The sequence below is a fragment of the Rutilus rutilus genome (assembly GCF_951802725.1).
Source record: "Rutilus rutilus genome assembly, chromosome: 7".
NCBI classification, from domain to species: Eukaryota; Metazoa; Chordata; class Actinopteri; order Cypriniformes; family Leuciscidae; genus Rutilus; species Rutilus rutilus.
The window spans coordinates 17,988,112-18,008,984 of NC_140221.1; the positions used below are offsets into that span (position 1 = coordinate 17,988,112).

Consider the following 20,873-nt stretch of genomic DNA (forward strand, 5'->3'; position numbering starts at 1 on the left):
TTGCCTTGGTGATTTTTTTTTTTTCTTTGACTGTTGTAGTTTGTCTTTGGGCCGTAGGCTCTTTCTTCATCCAACCTTTCTTTCTTTCTTTCTTTCTTTCTTTCTTTCTTTCTTTCTTTCTTTCTTTCTTTCTCGTTCTGATGAGTGCAATAGTCTTAATATGGTCATTATTGGAATATTCATTTATTTTTATGTGTACTTTTTTTATATGCCCCGCATAATAAGTCCATCAAAAATAGGAACACGTTTCAGTTCATTTGTTCTTTCTTTTACGTGTTTCTTAAATGTGACTTACACCTGAGAATAAAAATGTGCAAATATGTGTAATGCTTGATATGACAGCAGCTGTAGGAATGTAAGTCCCGCCTTTAAGTTAAAAGAGCTTGAAGTATGCAGCTGTTTAGCATGATTTGAGATAAAGAAGCAACATTTTTACCAGTGTTGTCAGATTTTATTGCTGATTTTAAAACAATTTGTTGAAAAAATACAGGAGATTTCAGTCTTTACCCATTCAGGTAGAGCAAATAGCTACCTGGGGGTGTTACGAATAATGTCTGCTCAATGAGCTGAGCGGATAGTTTACCACAAAAAAAAATAATTAATTAAATTGACTCACCCTCATGGCTTTCCCAACCTGTATGACTTCATTTCTTCTGTGGAACACACTAGATTTGAAGAATGTTTTTGCCTATACAATAAAAGCCTGTCCAAAACAACATTGAACTTCACTGACCTTCATTGTATGGACAAAATAATTAATAAAAAAAGCAAAATATGTTCCTTTTGTTCCACAGAAGAAAGAAAGTCATACAGGTAAAAAAAAACAAAAAAAACATGGGGGTGATTAAATTATGACATGATTTAAACATTTTTAGGGAACTATCCATTTAAATTGACTTACAACGACTATTGTCAGTGGCAGAAGAAAAGACTTTGTACTGTATATATGCACACACAAGTACTCCCATACATTGAGGGCACCAAAATATTAATTTGTCAGAAGGCCTGATTAACACAGATGAGGTTGAGCATTTTATTTAATTGATTTTCAGATCTCATTCATCCCAATAATTGAAGCCAGAGGGTGGACTCTCACTTTAGGAATGTTAAAGTCACTTTCAGTCCTTTCGTGTCACCCATTAACCCCCTAATCCTTTTTTTTACTCCTGCAGGAATTGGGAGCCGGAGTTGTGTAAAGGCATTCGGCTTTCCCACTGCCTGTGTCTCCATCGTAGACCTGTCTTTAATCAGGGTCATGGCCCTATCCCCTTCTATTGTAACGTCCATAGCAATCATGATTTGGACATTATTCAGGTTTGAGATCACTGTTTCTGGCCAGGCAGGCATCTCTGTAGGGGTTTGTCGGAGGTGATGCTCCGTTCTTTGCACAATCGTGAGCTCTTTCGTGAAGGGGGTGGTAATTCTCCTTTTCCTCCTGAGGGAGGTGGAGATGGAAGGATGAGAGCCGAGAATTGGAGGGATTTTCAGGACGAGAGCGCAGTAGGACAGGTGATGTGGCGATAATGGGTCAGACTAAGGGCATGTGAGGGAGAGACAGGGGGGAAGGGAAGACATGGGAAAGACAGGCATAAACAGAGCAACCTGAAGGAGAGTCCCTCAGGAAGCAGCGGTATATATACTGAAGGGGAAGAAACATTAAGAGAAAATCTCCTAGGACATAGAGAGAGAAGAAAGAAGCAGAGTGAAGAGAAATCCATTGTCCATGAGAATACCTGCACTAGCAGGAAAGCTGAAGTGATGGAAAGAGAAATGACAAAAAAGCCAAAAATATAAACACATTATGCTATTACGTACTAGTAGAGAGAGAGACATAGGCTTCACACAGAAGCAGAACAGCAGACACCAACTCTCATCTGCACTGTAAAAAAACAGCAACTACACATATTACCGTTAATGGGACCTTTTAAATTGCAGATTTGAAGAAATATGAATTCATTTACATAAAAACCCAAGTTAGAGCAACAGAATTCCCCCCAAATGTTGTCCCAACTAGCCAAACACAGTTTTGTAGATAAAGAATTTCACCTTGGAACAATATATCTGAAATGTTAAGGGTTTGTGAGTTCCCAGCTTGCACTGCAGCATGAATAAATTATGTGGCCACTTTATTAGGTACGCCTGTTCAACTGCTCATCTAATCAGCCAATCACATGGCAGCAACTCAATGCATTTAGGCATGTAGATATGGTCAAGACGATCTACTGAAGTTCAAACTGAGCATCAGAATGGGGAAGAAAGGTGATTTAAGTGACTTTAAATGTGGCATGGTTGTTGGTGCCAGAGGGGCTGGTCTGAGTAGTTCAGAAACTGAGGATGAATCTACTGGGATTTTCACACAAAACCATCTCTAGGGTTTACAAAGAATGCACTTTATACAATACAGATTGTTTCAAAGCAGCTTCACAGTGATAAAAATGAAGATAATAATTAAAGATGCAAACGGAATTCAATTCTGCTCTAAAGCAGCTCTTCAAAAAGACCATAGTGTCATTATTATATAGTGACCTATAAAAAGAATTTTCAACTGGACAAAACAAAGCAGTGCTACTCCATGACAACATTTAAAACAATAGTTGTGAGGACCTACATATCTGAATGCATCAGGTTGCGTTGAATTTTAGGTTTCCCAACAATTCCTTTTCACAGTGTACATTTGAGCACACATGGCAGCATGTTGCTCAAGACAGTCGTCTGTCTAGTAGAATACAGGACTGATTGAGCACAGTGCAGCATGTTAAAGGGCAGCTATAGGTAAGAGGCCAGGCACAGGGATGCTTAATAAGTGCATGCAGGTAGGAGAGCGCTTTCTCAGCGGGGTCCAACACCTGTCTTCCGTTTACCTTCTCTAACTGAGCCATTAGGAATCCGCTTAGAGTCCCACCATGCTCCAGCACCCCATCTCCCAGCCCTGAGGAGCCGGGAATACCACAACCATATGGCCCTGATTAATGCTGATGGGCCTTGCCGTAGACTATTATCGCTCATTTGTGTCCGTTTGTCGTTTTTCATTTTGTGCGGCTTCAGCTGGGATGGGATTTGGATGTGTTGCGTAAACGGTTTGTGTGATGGCTGTTCCCATACACATCTATCGCAGAGCATTCAAAAACTAACCCAGCTCATTTTATTTAGAATATGTCTGCTGTAGGCCTACTTCATCATATTAAAACAGGTATACCAATATTCTGTATCTGAACGTTTAACATGAACACATACTTGCTCACAGTGCATTATCTTTAAGTCTGATAGTAATTGTCTTGAAATGTACTTTTGAAGGCTGTGTATTTTGTATTTATTTTTTTGCAGAAGTTGAACTTTGATGGCTGGCATGACTGAGCTTTATAGGGGATGAAATTAGAGATGCGACTAAAGCACTGCATACAGCACGGCAACTAAAATATTTAAAGAATTAGTTCTCTCAAAAATTTAACATTTTGGCCCAAAGTTTTGGCAAAGTATTAGCCCATACAATGAATGTCAATGGGGTCCAAAACAAAAATATTAGACCCACTGACTTTTATTATAAGGATAAGTACTTCTATCTTCTTTTGTTATTTATAAATACAAGTATGGTCTTTTGTGTTCCACAGATGAAAGAAAGTCATACAGGTTTGGAATGACTTGAAGATGAGTAAATTATGCTAGAAATTTGTTTTTTGGATGAACTAACCTTTAAAGGAGTCATAATGTTCTTTTAACTTTGGTACCCAATGCTCTATTGTAGTCTTTCAGGCACTTCTAAAAAAGAAAAGTGGAAAAAAAATCAACACAGAGCCCCTCAGACCCTTATTTCTAAAGGCATTATTGTCTCGCGAGATCTGATGCGATGTTTTGGCTGTCGTGGACGGTCATTATAATAATGCAAATGAGGGGCGCGTTGATTGGTTGCAGGAAGGAGGGGGGTTGAGCATCATTACAAACTGACATGGCGCAAGTTGTCAATGAACCCGACCCGGCCGCGACATATGGGATTCAACCGTACATGTTTGAGCCGGACTCTGAACCAGAGCTGGAAAGGGAAGATGTAGAGTTGTTGGATGCACGTCTACATCAAGATGTCTCTGAATGGTAAAGACAATCATTTTGACTGAGACATACATTAACATCAGTTCGAGCAAAAACGTGTGTTGCTATTTTCTCCCACATAAATTTACCTTTTATTTAATGTAGATTACATTAACGGAGATGTAGTTTTTTTTTTTTTATCAGCTTACAGTGGTTTTGAGATTTTTACTATCATGTGGTGTTTTTGCCTTGTTTCACGTTGTGGTTATTTAGACATTCAATATGTTTCTTCTTTAGACATGCAACGTGATGTTATACTTGCATTTAAACAGTTTTAGCCACTGAGCATGGACTCCTGTGCCGTCACTACTGTAGCTGCTAGTGTAAAACAAAGTGGAAAGATGTGGCTAGCATTCGTAGAGTCCATTCCCCGTGTTTACCTCGAAGGTAACGTTACATACAATAGCCGCATTAGCAGTTAGCTGGTATTTGTTAACCACAGTAGAGCAATAAAAACACAGTCTTACCTTTTCAATTTCTGGCAAGTCCCTGATGGTTGGGATGGCACCTTTTCCCAAACGGAGCTTCGAGGCTAAGTTCGCCTGATATTGCCCCAAATTTGTAAATGATTCCGGTGTAAAATGTTTAGCACACACACCTAACGATACGCCACTTGAAAGAGTTGTTGGGACAGCGTCATTAAAAATGAATTTCCTCCACTGTTCCCTGATAGTTTCGTCCGTTTTTGGTAGATAAAACACATTTGCATGTTGTTTGTGGCAGTCACCCACAGAGCATCTCAAGTGTAGGCTACACTCGGTTTCTCCATCTTTCTCGAGTCGACTAAACTGAATCTGAGGGGGAGAGGGGCGGGCTTCCCGCGGCATAGGTTTGCGGTGTCCATATTTGGTATATCCTCCCCCGTCTTGACGTCAAGAGGGGGAAGAAATCAAAATCTCGTTTTTTCGTGCGCGTGCACGTGGCCTATTTTACAAACCCTGAGGTAAACAAACGCTTCACTTTTAAATATCGGCTTCCCGGCCAGTGTACAATCATTATGCAATCATAACATACATTGATTCTCGTGGAAAAGTGAAATTTCTACATTATGACTCCTTTAATAAAAATATTAGTGCTGGGCAACAATTAATCGCGATTAATCGCATCCAAAATAAAAGTTTGTGTAGTTTACATAATATATGTGTGTACTGTGTATAATTATTTTTTAAGAAAAATGTTATTGATGTATTGATGTAAAAATGTATTATTTATACATAAAATATTTGTATTTATATATAATATAAATTATGTATAAATACTGTATGTATATATATATATATATATATACAGTATATACTGCAAATATTTATTAAATATATACATGCATGTGTGTAGTTATATTATATATACAAAATAATTATTTACAGTACACACACATATATTTTGTAAACACAAACTTTTATTTTGTATGCGATTAATTGCGATTAATCATTGCCCAGCACTAAAAGAATATATTGATAAACTGGATCCTGACCCATCCGTAATTCTATTATTGACTTTTTTCCTGGTATCCAACTTATTTTACAACGCAGAGGTAAGCTATTCCCTGTAAGAGACTCATTAGCTGCTATATGTAAATACCTAGAAGAATAACAAAGTGCAGTAAACGGCAAAACTATTTACGCTACAAACCAGGTGGTTTGATGAACGTTTTTGCACATGTAAGATAACTGGAAGCGACTGACACCAGAATCCTTCCACATTCAAGTTAAAAATGGTAGATACTTACATTCAAAATAAGGTAGATACTGTATATGTGGAGTCACTGCAGCACCAGAAATATTGAAGGCCTTTCCTTTTAAGGGAGAGTAGATGAAAGCTTAAATTAAAAATCTGTTTTCCTCTACTAGACTACAAACAAAATACTTGAAAATATATTTGTTCATATCCAGTTTGTCTAATTAATTCTTGGTTTTTACTTGTATTATCAGACACTTCTATTTAGCTTTATCAGCTAAAGGGCCATATCACGAGGATATATAGAGATTAAATTGTTATTTTAATGCTATTCAGGACAACCACAAGCCATCAGATTTATCAAATAGATTATAGCACTTCCAAGAGCTCAACCCAGCTCCTCTCTCCCCCCAAAAATCCTTGCACCATTCTTGCAGTTTTATCTTTTCTTTTAAAGCTGTGTCATCCTCTTACATAGTGGCCTTGGCCTTCTGTTTCATCTAAAACTCATCCTGGTGCATCAGCCAGCCCTGACAAATCTGTTGAAGCCTCTTCCCACCCCCCGCCTCTTTGCCACTCACTCTGGCTGGGACTCCGGTCTTTGAAATTCCTGCCCTTGCTTCCAGCCCAGCTGACATCTTTCTCCAGACGGCATGAATTAAGATTGTACAATAAGACACTTGATGCAGCAGTCAGGGAGCGCTCCTCTCACTGGCCCGGCTCCATGGTGCACAACTAGTGCAGCAGGAATTCTAAAAATAGACAATGCACGCCTGTTCATTCCAATGGCAGTTGTCTTCTCCCCCAACCCAGGCACGCAGGCGATTGACAGGATTAAGAGAGAAGAATAAAGACAAGAGAAATGAGAGGAGAACTCCAGAGCCATGGCACAGGGCTTTTTTTTTTTTTTTTGACTTTGTGTCATGCAATATATAAGGAAAACATGCCAAAATAAGGGACGACTGATCAACTACATATCACAGCAGTAATTGAGCTTGCATGCTAAAAAAATACTGAAAGATTGTATATTGTTTGTTGTTTTTATTTATTATTATTATCATCACTGTTTTTATTATAAAAACTATGTTTATACATTTTTCAGGTATATTTAGTGCATGCGTGTGCATTCCGTTTGGGGCAGTATTTGTTTTTTTTTAAATAAATTCAAATAAAATGTATGATAAATGAGCAGTACAGACTTTTACATTGTTACAAAAAAATCTATTTCAAATAAATAAATTGAACTTTCTATTAATCAAATAATGTATCAGTTCCCACAAACATCAAGCAGCACAACTATCAAGACTGATAATAATAAGAAAAGTTTACTGACTAGCAAACCATCATATTAGAATGATTTCTAAAGGATCATGTGACACTGAATACTTAAGTAATGACTGCTGAAAATTCTGTTTTGTTACCATCACGGCAAATATATTAAAGGGTTAGTTCACCCAAAAATCATTGGAACACAAATGAAAATATTTTTTGTCCCTCCATTGACAGCCTATGCAACTAGCACTTTGACTCTTAAAAAGTTCATACAAAGATTGTAAAACTAATTCATATCAGTTGAGCAGTTTAGTCAACATTTTCTCAAGAGACTCGATTTATATGATGAACCCATTGAATTTAGACTTTTATTCACATTTAAACATTGATCAGCGAACATAAACAGAATCTCAACTGAACCTGCTTGATGCGCGAGAACAAACCTCATTGGTTCTTACTGAAGCTCAAACGTGCTGCGTAACACGAGGATTAACCTCTTTGGTTCTTCTCGCACATAAAGCAAGCATCCTTTAGCTTCCGTTTATCATAACTGATGTGTGTTGATGAATGTTTATGTGAATAAAAGCCTAAATTCAATCTGTTTATCATATAACGCAATCGTGTCTCTACAGAAAATTTGGACTAAACCGCTCAATTCATATGGATTAGTTTTACGATCTCTTTATGAACTTTTTGAAGCGTCAAAGTGGTGATTGTGTGGACTGTCAATTACTTATCAGATAAAGATGTCAGAAAAAGATCTTAATTTGTGTTCCGAAGATGAAAAAAAGTCTTGGTGAGTAATTAATGACAGAATCTTCATTTTGGGGTTAACTATCCCAAAAAAAAACAAAAAAAAAAAACCATATATATATACTATTTTAAATTGTAATCATATTTCCCAATATTACCATTTTAATATATTTTTGATCAAATACTGTAAATGTATCATCTTTCAAAAACATTATAAAATCTTTCTTACCCCAAACTTTTAAACGGTAGTATATATAAAAATCCCAACGATTTTAGGCACTCCACTTCACACTATGCCTAAGAACACCCCTTAACTGTGGTAAAATCATTGTAACAAATGGCCTTGTGACTTATTACTGTATTAAAGAGTGTTTTTATTTGCGCCTCTTAGTTTGCATCTGATGTGGGTGTTCTCTTTATCCACTTCCTGTTGGCAGTATTTGCATTATTGTTAATGTTTACACTTTTGTCATCTCAAAGTCTGCACTCTAGACCACAAACACCACTTTCACATCCACTACCTCCCCAGACTTCAGAATCAGGTTGTTTCTTGAATTGATTTATCATTATACACATTATTATGAGTTAACCAAGGATGCCTTGAGCAAAATGATTGATGGAATTAAAAATCAAATTCCTGTGCTTTCCAATATACCCCTGCCCCGTTAGCCAAACACACACACACACCCATACAGGGTCCCTGTTGGGTGGGAGTGTGGTGACCCCTGGGGTGACACAGGGCTCAGAGGTGAAGGAGGTTGACAGGCTGAGGTGTGATGTGACCTGGGGCTCCGTCTGGGGTGGTTGAATCGCCCGCTCTGTCAGGGGAGGTTGTCTTGGGAGTTGGTTGAGGGTTAGATAGCATTGTGTTTGTGGGTATCTGTCTGTCTTTCTGTCCATATTTGTGTGGACGGGTGGGTCACAGTCCCCATGGCAGTGGTAATGGCTGACAGTGCTATGTCTGCGAAAGTAAACAACCCTAGATAAGCAGCGCTTCACAAGGACGCCAGCTGCAATACGCTAATCTCGTTTGAATTTCTCTGTCTTCTATTCAGCGTGTTTTATCTTATCTCCAGTCCTCTCTTTTCCATGCATGCCTTTGTAACTTTTTTTTTCAACTCTGCAACCCATCCAAACAATACGATTGTTTCCATTATACACGTTCTGCCTGCATGTACAAGTGAAGACATAGCATACAGTAGCAGCTTAAGGGTATGATGATTTTCTCAATCAAACATGCCTAATTAAACTTGTTTTAGCTGAAGACATACGCTCTGGATTGAAGAGTAAGCCGAGAGACGGTCTCTCAGGAACCGGGCTGATGGCATTTTGAGGTTGGCGAGGTCACTAGGCCAAGCAAACACCCCTTGGAGGGTCACCAGCGATGTTCCCAACAAAAACAGTTGAAACTGTCACTGTGGCATGTCTCAAAGGTACCTAATTGCTTGCTCCTGTCTCCCTCCCCCTTTTTTTCCCCTCTCACAGCACTGCTGTAACTGGGTGTCGAGTCCTGAGCCCCTGGATACTCTAGTGGACCCCATGCTCAATGACTGCCCTCGTGTTTCAGCAGGTAAGCAACCACATCTGCATCATAATTCGCATTTCGCCTCTCTTACCCTTTACTTATTGGTAACCAAGGGTGCACAAAGGGTGTCCAGTCCTCTTTCTGGAGGGCCGCTATCATGCAGGGTTTAGCCCAAATCCTAATTAAACAATTAATTAATCAATCAAGGTCCTCAGGATCAGCACAAACTTTCAGGCAAGTGTCTTGGGGCAGGTTGAAGCTGAGCTCTGCAGAACATTGGCTCTCGAGGAGTAGGATTTGAGACCCCTGCTTTAGGACATCATGTAGCATTGAAGGAAAATATTGCCAGCTTGAATGGTTAGTTATAATGGCCCCTTATGGATGGAATTGGACAAAATTTGGTGTACTTATTTACAGTGTCCTGATGTCTGTGTGTACCATGGTTTGTTAGGTTTGGACATTGCATTCAGTAGATATCAAATGGTAATTGAGGACCAACACATTTGAAAATACCCCAAAGTTGTGAAATATTTGCGACTGTGCTCACTTCATTCATACTGTTTACACTCATTTGTGTATCATATCGTACATGGTTTAAAACATTTAAATAGACATATCAAATTGTAGAAAATGTGTCTGATGTAGTATTTTAATTGATAATACTCCTGGCAGGCTCTGATATCTGAGCGACGTGAAGAGACGGCAATGCAGCTATTGATTTGCGATCATTGTGCTCATTTCATTCATAGAGTTTACACTCATTCATTTCACACACTCATTATAGCGAAGTGATTTTAAAGTTTTATATAGCTATGATATTGTGCTATCCCCTGGCTCTCCTGTTATCCAGCAAAAACAAGAAGGTTATTAAGGATATGGACGGGTCACAATGTTTGACTTCAATGACTGACTTTGTATTGTTCATTTTGTTTCTTTTTTTTTTGTGTGCTTTAATTAGTGTTGTTAGACAGTTTGCACAATAAATCAATTATAAATTATAAAAAGTCTCATCCTGCACTTTTTTTTTTCTTTTTTTTTTTTTTCTTGAGGACCCCTGATCCAATCTGTTGCATCTCATCCAACTGTTTTTGAATACAGGAATGTGTTTCATGTTGCACGCAATGTTGTTGTAAACGAACTACTGATCCACAAATGATAAAAATAGGAAATGGGGCATCTGAACAGGTAGGCATTCATCATTAAGTCATTGTTTTATACTAAGGCCACAGCCTTTGAAATCCTTGTGCTTTTTTATTTAATATGTGTATTTGAATCGTGCATCAGTTTTCAAATACTTTAGTTTGTCCTTCTGGCCTTGGTTGTTTTTTAGTATTTCGAAGCGTGTCCTCAATTCCGGATTACAGCTATAATCTATAATCCAGAGCAGGGAGATGATGAGGTTGACCTGACCATCAACCCTGCACTAAAGAGATGAAGAGCTGCCCATACTTTGACTCGGCTTCGTGAGATGCCGTACTCCCTGACAGCATTATAAAATGTCATTTGATATTTTCACTTGTGCTTTTGTAGCGAGGACAATACTGCCCTGATTTGACTGTAATCTGGATTTGGGTGAGGGTGGATTGGGCATTATCCAAGTGAACCATCGTTGAACTGTCAACTTTTGTATTTGTGCATGGCATTTGTTTCAAGTTCAAATGAGCGTGCTTTTTTACCCATCTCCTACAGTTATGGAGAGCTGTGATGCAACCTTTTATGGATCTTGTTTTGGGTGTCCCTTGAGTGTTACAATTATTATTCTTCCCCAGATCAATGCCAGCCTCAGTTATGGTTTTGCTGTTGAGATGTGCACCATGAAACCATTACAAAAGAACAATAATATTTTGACATCAGAAGCAATATTTATCTCTGACTGATTAACTAAGGCTTGATGGTTTCATTTTCTGACTTTTACCATTACTGTAAATGTAAGAAATAGGGATGCAGGACAGTGACTTTGATTTGATTAGTGTTTCTTTTTTCTTTCTTTTTTTTCTGTATCAATTACAGATATTTTGACCCACCGTGTGTGTGTGTGTGTGCGTGAGCGTGCGTGTGTGTGTGCGTGAGCGTGCGTGTGTGTGTGTGTGTGTGTGTGTGTGTGTGTGTGTGTGTGTGTGTGCGTGAGCGTGCATGCGTGCGTGCGTGCGTGCGTGTGTGTGTGTGTGTGCGTGCGTGCGTGCGTGTGTGTGTGTGTGTGTGTGTGTGCGTGTGCGTGTGTGTGTGTGTGTGTGTGTGCGTGCGTGTGTGTGTGTGTGTGTGTGTGTGTGTGTGTGTGTGTGTGTGTGTGTGTGTGTGTGCATGAGTGAGTGAGAAAAACACCAGTACTTGATGACATCATCAAATGTGTTTTTCTGCAAGCTCACCAAAACATTTTAGGTTTACATAAATTTATACCAGTTTTATTTAAAAACTATACCAGTCAAATGTTTGGACACACATACTCTATTTATTTATTAATTAATTCATGTATTATTTATAATTAATTATTATTTTTTTATGACAAATAATTTTCCTATGTTGAGACAATTGACATTTGGATCACAAGCTTTTTAAGGTCATCATAAACATAAGTTCAGACTTCCTGACTTTTGGTAGAAATAAGTAATAGCATATGTAAAATATCAAGTGGTAATACAAATATGAAGCTATACAAAATTATAAAGTCATTATGAAGTAATTATAAAGTATATGTTTACTGTAAACAAGAAAAATACATAAGGTTAGCTGTACATCTTGTTCACGAGCCATTCCAACCAAGTCACCTGTGAAGACACAACGTCTTCCTTTCATTGACAAATTATCGTGGGAACTGAACCATGGGTTGTGAAGACAGTGATTTGATTTTCACTACATTTCCTCTAAAGTTTTAGGATTTATATTTTATTAGTTATCAATTGTAACTGAAAACACACAACATCTGCATTATCTCAGTATTTTTTTTAAGGCAGAGGGATTCCCTCTCTTTACACATTTGTTTTTACACATTTTGTATTCATTATAATTATTTAAGTAAATATTTAGTATGTTTATTAAGCCCTTTCCCTATAGGCACCACTAGCTGATTCCCACAATGAAGTTGATTTTAGGTTTTATGTGTGATTCTCCTTTTTACAGAGTGTGTGGCTATGTTTTCATGGTAGTTATGCTGGTTTCACTTGTGCAGGTGGGTGACGGCAAGACATAGAGCTGCTTGTCTGTTACACTTAATCATCTATGAAGCCACGCTGGTATCAGCTTATCATGCTGGTATTTTGTATGCTCTTGTGTGTGTGTGTGTGTGTGTGGATATATGCACATGTGTGTTTGGAAATGGGAAGGTCTTCTGACGTCTCTGTTTTTTTGTTCCCAACGTGATAAAAACCCTCTTCCCACCCGCCTGGATTTTTCCCTTTATTTATTGTACCCCCCACCCACCCTTTTCCCCCTCGTTCAAAAGGAATCTTCAGTGGAAGGTCAGTGAGCCTCAGCATTGGCAGAGCTCGGGGAGACTGGCAGCATTTTATCAGTTAGCAGCACACTAAAGCCAGTTGAAATATGCAGATAAACTGGAACAAATCTCCTGAAAAGCCCCCTGGTCCGCCAGCACTGGGTGAGGGGAGTTGAGCCTTATGCCCACACTGACCCACAGTCAGACGCTCTAGGTGCTGAAGCCAATTGCCAGCACAACTGAACTGAACAGTATAGGAAGCCTAGACAAGCATTTGGATGGATTACAAACAGAAACAATGCCAATGTCGGGCTACAGTCTCTCTCTGTGTGTGTGTGTGTGTGTGTGTGTGTGTGTGAGTGTGATCGAGCCGTCTGGCCCTGACGAGCTGAATCTCAGACCTGTGATGTGTGTATCATATTTTAAACCCGGGTGCAACATGATATTAGTTTAAAGGGGCGGTCAGACCACACTTTTGTGTTTCATTCACCTCCATTCATAAGCGCACAAAACCAAGAAGAGTAGGTATGGGATATGCGAAGAATTCTTTTCTTACGCGGCATACATAAGTTCAAGTTTTGTGAAAGCTGACCTGACAAATTCTTAGTCAAAAGTTGATTGATATTTACATCGTAAACCTCTTGACTGAGGATCAAACCTGGAGGAAACTCATTTTGCTTTGCATTAGAATAGGTTCATTCAAATTCATTAAAAAAGAGAAAAATGGAACAGGGTTTAGATTTACATTTAGATTTTGTTATATCAATTGCATAATTATTTATTATACAATATATGTATTAATATATCAATGTTAAGTAGATTAAGTCAATTAATTATATATAACTTAAGATACCTGCTCAAAAGTGACAGTAAAGACATACAGTATGTTACAAAATATTTCTTTTGGACTTTTGAACAAATAATCCTAAAAATAAATATCACATTGTCCTAAAAAATATTGAGCAGCCCAACTGTTTTCAACATTTCAACAAAACAGCATATTAGAATGATTTCTGGAGGATCATGTGACACTGAAGACTGGAGGAATGATGCTGAAAGTGCAGCTTTGCCTCTATTCAGCATTTTCAAATGTTAAAATAGAAAACTGTTATTTTATATTTTGTAATAACATTTCACAGTATGTTTACTGTATTTTTGATTAAATAAATTCAGCCTTAGTGAGCAAGACACTTCTTTCAAAAAAATATATTATATCAACAGCCCAATTATTCTGATAATACTACGGTGCGCAGGACTAATGTCTTGCGCATCTAGTCCGAATTTCTAGGATTTGCTAATTCCAAAATGTAATTTTAGAGCTAGTAACAGAGGCTTGAACCGTATATAGGCCTATATATGCAGAGAGAGAGAGAGATATTGATATATTAAGCATATGTGAATTAATCTACCTGGGTCTGTGTGTTTCTCAACAGTGTTCGGCAGCTAATAGTGCAGCTGTGAGTTTAACTGCTTCAAGAACAGCGATGTTACTACCTCGCTACTGAGAATTGTCTTGTAGCTTTTCAGTTGTGAAACTATTTTAGTGATAAAGTCATGGGGCAGCACTGACAACAAGTTTCTGTTAGCGTGTATGTTTTTGTGTGTGTGTGTCTATATGTGTGCTTTTGAAAGGGAGAGAGTGGGAGAAAGAGTGTGTACTTTCCATAGATAATTAAATGCAATTTAGTGCTAAAAATAGAAATAGTTGGCCTTTTTTTTTTTTTATCCTATTTTTGTCATATTTATTTGCTTGGTCAATGATTTTGGTTCTTTTGCTGTTGTGTTCTGTTAGGACCTTTTGTAATAACTGCACATTTGTCAACCAATTAGAATCAACCATTCAACAGCCCTGTTGACACACACACACACACACACACACACACACATTGAATGTATGTATTATGCAACATATTGATGCAAATATTATACTACATTATATGTTGATATTTAAATTAAACATATGTTTTGTATGTAAATATAAATAAATTAAACAATTACCAATAGCCCTGGAGTGTGACATCATGCCCAGTTGCTTATATTTGTTGTCCGAAAGTCTAGTGTGAGCTCCCCTTATTTGTAAAAAAAAAAAAAAAAACTCTTATGTCTCTTTTAATGAGCTTTGAAAAATCTCACACATTAACATCTCACTCAGATCTAACACGTGCTGTGACACCTCAGCTCCTCAAATATGTGGTATCTCAGAAACCTCTGATCACTCGCAGTTTTGCTTCATGCCGTTCCTATTATATATCCAAGTGTTTGAAACACAGGCTTTCTTTTGCCTTACCTGTGTTAAGATGAGATTACTCATTGCTAGAACTGATCATTAATTACAAAGAGAACAGTGTCCAGTATGTAAACAGTGATTAATTGTTAACAAAAGTTAGTTAATGTGTACCTGAACTGTAATTATCTGTTCTGCACCACTACAAGAATCCCAACACAGGTGGGTAATTAACCCTAATTGCATTTACAATGTGAGGATCACAAGAGCAGCGAATAACTTTGTTAAAAAAAAAAATCCTCCTTTGATGTAGGACTAGATATTTGTCAGTTGATTTATTCACAATTTTTTTTTTTTTTTTTTTTGGCTCATTATGTCTTTTTGTCTTTTTCACCTTTTATGGTTGGAAGAGGAATTCTTTTTAAATCGCCTTTGTTTCAACTTCGTGAGCAAGACCCTGAAACAGAGTAATGCCGTTTTAATGGGATTTAGCTGCATGTATTACATGAAAAAAAGGCTGATTTGAGCATTCTATGAATTCTCCTCAAACGTCCTAATAAAGATGTGTTTGATTGAAACTGTTGGCGTGCAGTCGTTTGGCCCATTTGTGTAAGTTCACTGGTGCATATTGCTGACGTATACAATGTCACTGGTCCATGTATTTTGCTCAATGGAGAGTCACTGGCGCATGTTGCATTCAGTCTATAGACTTGCTTTATTCAGTGGTCCACAGGGCCCAGTGTCTCTATGTCATTGAATGCCTTTGACCATGTACCCCTGACACAGCAAAATCCACTTGTTTGATCTTCCATTGTGAATGACAGATCCTCACTTGGTTGTACTTTCCCACCCTCCTTTCAAGTGGATGCCGGTTCTGGTCTGGATTCCCAGGAAAAAATCATGAACTTGACCTTTGTGACTTTTTTTAATTCAGCATGTTTTTTTTACTAAAACTTATCCTAAATTAGCACGTCAGGTATATAATTGATTCACACTAGTAGACAAATTGACTGGTCGCAAAAAAAAAAAAAAGGTCTGTCTTAAGGCGATCAGTCGACTCATTCAGGCAACCTCTGACTATTTTGATTTTGAAAATATGTAGTTGTGCACATTCATAGGTGGGAATTGCCATTATTTGCCATCTGGATCTGAATGTTCCTACTATGACCATTACATCTATTTATTTGTTCGTTTAAATTTTGTACTTTATGTTAACAAAACATGCACAAAGCGGCACTTTCATCTGCGGTGGATGTGTTGCAGGAGACACAAAAAATGCAAGCTGCTCACTGAAGTCATTTCCTCTGAGACTAGCAGCAATAAGAAATGCATGCTATAACAAAATAATGGGCAAATTAAAGGAATATTCCGGGTTTAATATCTACTACATTTGTGGTATAATTTTGATTACCACAAAACATAATTTAGTCCCTCGCTTTCTTTAAAAAAAAAATAAAAAAAAAACGGTTATGGTAAGGCATTTAAAAATCCCTTTTTTTTTTTTTTGAGGGATTTAAAAGCAGAAAGGGGCAGCTTTTAATTTTTTTAAAGCACTTACATTATTTCTGTGTTATTTAAAATATAAAGCTGTTTAAATAATCATTTTAGGATTGTCATGACAATGGTAACGTTAAAAAAATTGGATATAACAACGCAGAAAAGATTAGCTATTTTTTCACTCTCATATCATGTTACAAACTCACCTTTTGAATGAGTATTTTAATGTTTACAGATTGGCTTCTATTGTAAGTCTCTGACTGTAATCCATATTATTTCTTTTTTGAAGAAGACGACAATGACTTTAATGCCACTATGCCACAAATGCTGTCAATTGAGCATAACTTTTTTTTTTATTCCACAATAGTCCTTTAAATATACTTTATATATTAAAACTAAATATAGTTTTTATATTTCTGCATTGAAAGCAATTCACTTCTGCAATTTAGGCCAGTTATTCTTATTATTATCAATTATACATTATTATTATTTATACATAAAGATTTTAGTGCTGAATTATTATACCCCCTCATTTTGCCCATTTCATTTCCATTTAAATGAATGTGCTTATTCTGTTTTTATATACGTATACAAATATGGAGATCTGTTGTCATTCACCCTTCTATGTTACCAGAGAACCCATGAGTAAAGTATCAAAGCTGTTAACAATATATTGACACTATATCACAGTGCAGCGACTCCCTGTGTTTCCTTTTTCTCAATTTCATGCTCTTTTTCTAAGTTCCGTTGGTGGAGCAGAATAAAAGTTTGATGGCGTTTTTGTGCAGTCTACTTTTCACGGCTGCTCTCCCTCGTCGGGGATCAGAAGACATGCCCTTCATTTTCTATTCCTCTTCAAAAATGTCTTTTTCTATTCCTTTTTAAAGCCTAAACATCTTTGATCCGTTTGCTTCACGGGATGAGTGGCAGGGCCTGACCCACTTGGCTCTTGGCTTTATGTAATGAGCCCTCCGATTAAAGAGCGCACCATGCAGGAACATTGTGGTGTATAAGGAGTTTTATGACATATCATCCCACACTTACTGCCTGTCTGTCTCTCTCCTTACACCCTCGGAATTCAGATGGGATCACATAGCAAACAAGAGGTATTATATGTTGATGTAGCATATATGCACAATTTGGTCAAAACCAAATATTGCGATTCAAACTTTGATATCATAAATATTTAACATTTTCATATTGCTTATATTGCTTAAACCGACGCCAAAGAGCTAGCGCTGATGAAAGCCGCCTGTGTTGTCGTCTTGGAGAAAAAATCTGTGCTTGAACTCACTGAAAGGACTACAGGCGACGTGCGTTATATTTTATATTTGTCATGTATTTGATTGCATGTATACAAACCATAAACAAAGTATCGCTTTCCTGCCGTTTTGAATATCAACTATGCTGATCACATTCTTTATTCCATTCCGCTCATGTTATTATGAACAAATTTGCGCATTGAAATGCTCAGGTAAGGTGACGTAAAATTAGAACATCCTCCTGTCTGTGCCGTCATGACTTCTTTGCTTGCTTTCATCACTTTTGCTCTTGTTCTCGTTTGCTAAACTGAACAGCCAATCAGAGTTCTCTCTCTCACCGACGGCCTGACGCTGATTCTGCATGTTGAATCGACAAAAAAAAAAAAGCCAACGGTGTGAAACATAACGAAAAAACTAAGTCGGCCGACGCTCAAAAACATCCCTACGTTGTCCGACGCTCAAAAACATCCCTACGTTGTCCCTGGCTTTAGATTTCAAGGCTAAAACCACTCTCATGTTCATCAGCTAAAACAAGTGGGTTTTGGATCCAAATTAAGACACTTACTGTTCTACTGCTAATAGAATGAGTCCTGAAGTCCTTTACTCAGAACTAAACTCAGATCTTATTTAGTTAATCCAAAAGGGAGCTGACAGAAAAAAGATCTCATTGCTTTTACATTGTACTTGGATTTGAAGGTACATACTACAGTTTGTATTAATCAAATCGTACCCTTTTGCATACTAGGCCTTATTGTAGTCTCAGTTTCATTTAGATTAATTGTGAAGCTAGTAGGAGAGGAGATGTGCTTATATTAGGAAGCCAGCAATTAAAGAGGATGGTGCGTCTATCCTCTTTAACACTGCTTGTTGGATAAACAAGCCTCTCTGTCTATATTAAACTTGTGCATTACGTTTAGTACATTAACACCAAAACGTCCTCCATCTGGCCTTGATAGCTTCCACGTCTTAACCACTTTAGTCCAGATCAGAACTTAACAGATCCTATGGGTTTCTTTGAATCCTAATCACGATCACATAACAACTTTCCATGTTTGCCACTGTTGTGAGGTAAGCGTCCACCAGATCACAGTCGGTTAGCATTGATCACTATCCTCCAACCAGTCAATACAAGCAACCTTTTATGTAGTTGAAGATTAATTTATCAGAGGTTTGAATCAGCATACGTCTTTGTCGTTTACGTTTAGAATTTGGAGCAAAAAAACCTTTTCGACTGTAAGCCGTGAATGGCGTGTTCGCTTCCCTTTCAAGGCAGAAATCAATATGCTGTGCGTGTGTCCCTGTGGGAGAATGGAAGACACATTTTGTCTCTTTGTGTGTGTGGCATAGTGTACTGTCATAATGAGTCTATAGGGTAGACTCATTTTATCCAGACCATTGTGATTGAAGCCTTAGCTGTCGGAGGTAAAAAGCTTTCGCCGTCCTTTAACATTCCCAGTCTTTTCTTTTACAACAGCCCTGCTCTCAGCTGTACCACAGACCGTTTATTTATGTAATTTTACATTTTGTGTAAAATAGAAACTAGTTGCTGAGCCACATGGGTCAAGTTGGACATGTAGTTTTTGTATCCATTTCTCATTTCCTTTCTGCTTTCACAAAAAGGACAGCACAGAAATCTCATATAGTTTATAGGGCATTATTACATTTTGTAATTTTGCGACTTGAACACATTTTTTACTTCTAAAAATTATCTGCAAAGTCTGTTTCCTATCACATTCCATCTGGGCTTTATCCATCCTGCCTTAAAGTGTGGGATGAGCTGGTGCGAATAGAAAAGAGTTCAACAGGGTTCAATGAAAAATGGAACAAAGTTCTGCAACATCAACCATTTTGTAATCACATTATCATCCCAGACTTGACCATGAGGACTTCTGGGTATTACAGCATATTAGAGGTCAACATTTTGCCCCCCCAACTACTGTTAACCAGTGAAGAGGCAATGTTGGCTGCGTCTTTTCTGTATTTGATTCTTTTTTTGAGATTCTGATCACTAGAATGTGATTCAACTTCATAATAAATCTTTTCTCTTTCTCTTACTTTGATTCTGTTTTCATATCATGACGAGTATGATATTTGTAAACCTTGTTTTTATGTAAAGTGCTCATTAAACATTTGTATCTTTTAATGTATTATGAAACAGCACTTCAGGCAATGGTAGATCAGAATTTCTAGAATGAATTGTAAAAAAAGAGCTCAATATACAGTCACTGTACTGTGTATATGAATATATATATATAGAGAGAGAGAGAGAGAGTCATAGTCAATGATGAGTTTAAAAGTCAACGAGTATCCACACTTTTGTTTAAACATGTCTTTCCTGGTACAACCCAAGTATCTTAACACAGAAGTGTACATCCTATTGACTACCATGCTTTATCACGCAGTCAGACAGAGGGCAGCGACAGATTAGGATCTTGGGACATGGATCTCATTGAGTCATATGGTGCATTCCATAGCTTAAGCAGAGGATTAAACCTGGACCCTTAACCCTACAGATGGACAGTAATCACGTACCTCCATTTGTTTCAAGCTCTAGCATTTTGTTTATTATGTATAAATGCTGCATTTAAACAAAACATTCAGAAAAAATAGGTTCCCAATCTTTGTTTTCATTTTGCTTGTATTGCAAAGAATTGTGCCATATGGGGACAACCCTCTGCCCCTTCAGTGAACTTTTGGGGTTTAATCAGGGTAAGACCTGATCATCAGATTGTTTGCTGTGTTTTTCCTCAGGATTTGCTGGTAGTTACTCGCAGAGCTGTGAGACACTATAGAAGAGACACTATTCAAGCTTGGCTTCAGGGAAAGGATTAGGAGTTTGTCTCTCCAACATTGAACCTGTTACACGTGAAAACCAACCCTCCCATGGAAACACAAGGGCGAGTAAAATGGAAGGGAAAAAACTGCATTGGACAGCAAATTACATACTCAATGCAATTTGCTGCTTTGACGTGGTGTTGCTTGGTTATTGTCTCACGGTGCACATCAGCAAATATGAATTTGCTGCAATGCATACAAACTAGCATTGCTTAGCAGCAATTTAAAGGGACCGTTCACCAAAAATGAAAATTCTGGCATCATTTGCTCACCTTTTTTTGCTCACCGTCGTATACCCATTTATGACTTTGTTTC

At 37.7% G+C, this 20,873-nt stretch overlaps 1 protein-coding gene across 1 annotated transcript in view; it reads left to right on the plus strand.

The window, feature by feature from the left end:
• arb2a (ARB2 cotranscriptional regulator A) overlaps positions 1-20,873 on the plus strand; it is a 184,710-nt gene that overhangs the window by 126,237 nt on the left and 37,600 nt on the right. The window contains exon 10 of the mRNA XM_084414065.1: positions 9,271-9,355. Coding sequence (XP_084270191.1) covers positions 9,271-9,355 — 85 coding nt within the window. The remainder of the gene's footprint in view (positions 1-9,270; positions 9,356-20,873) is intronic.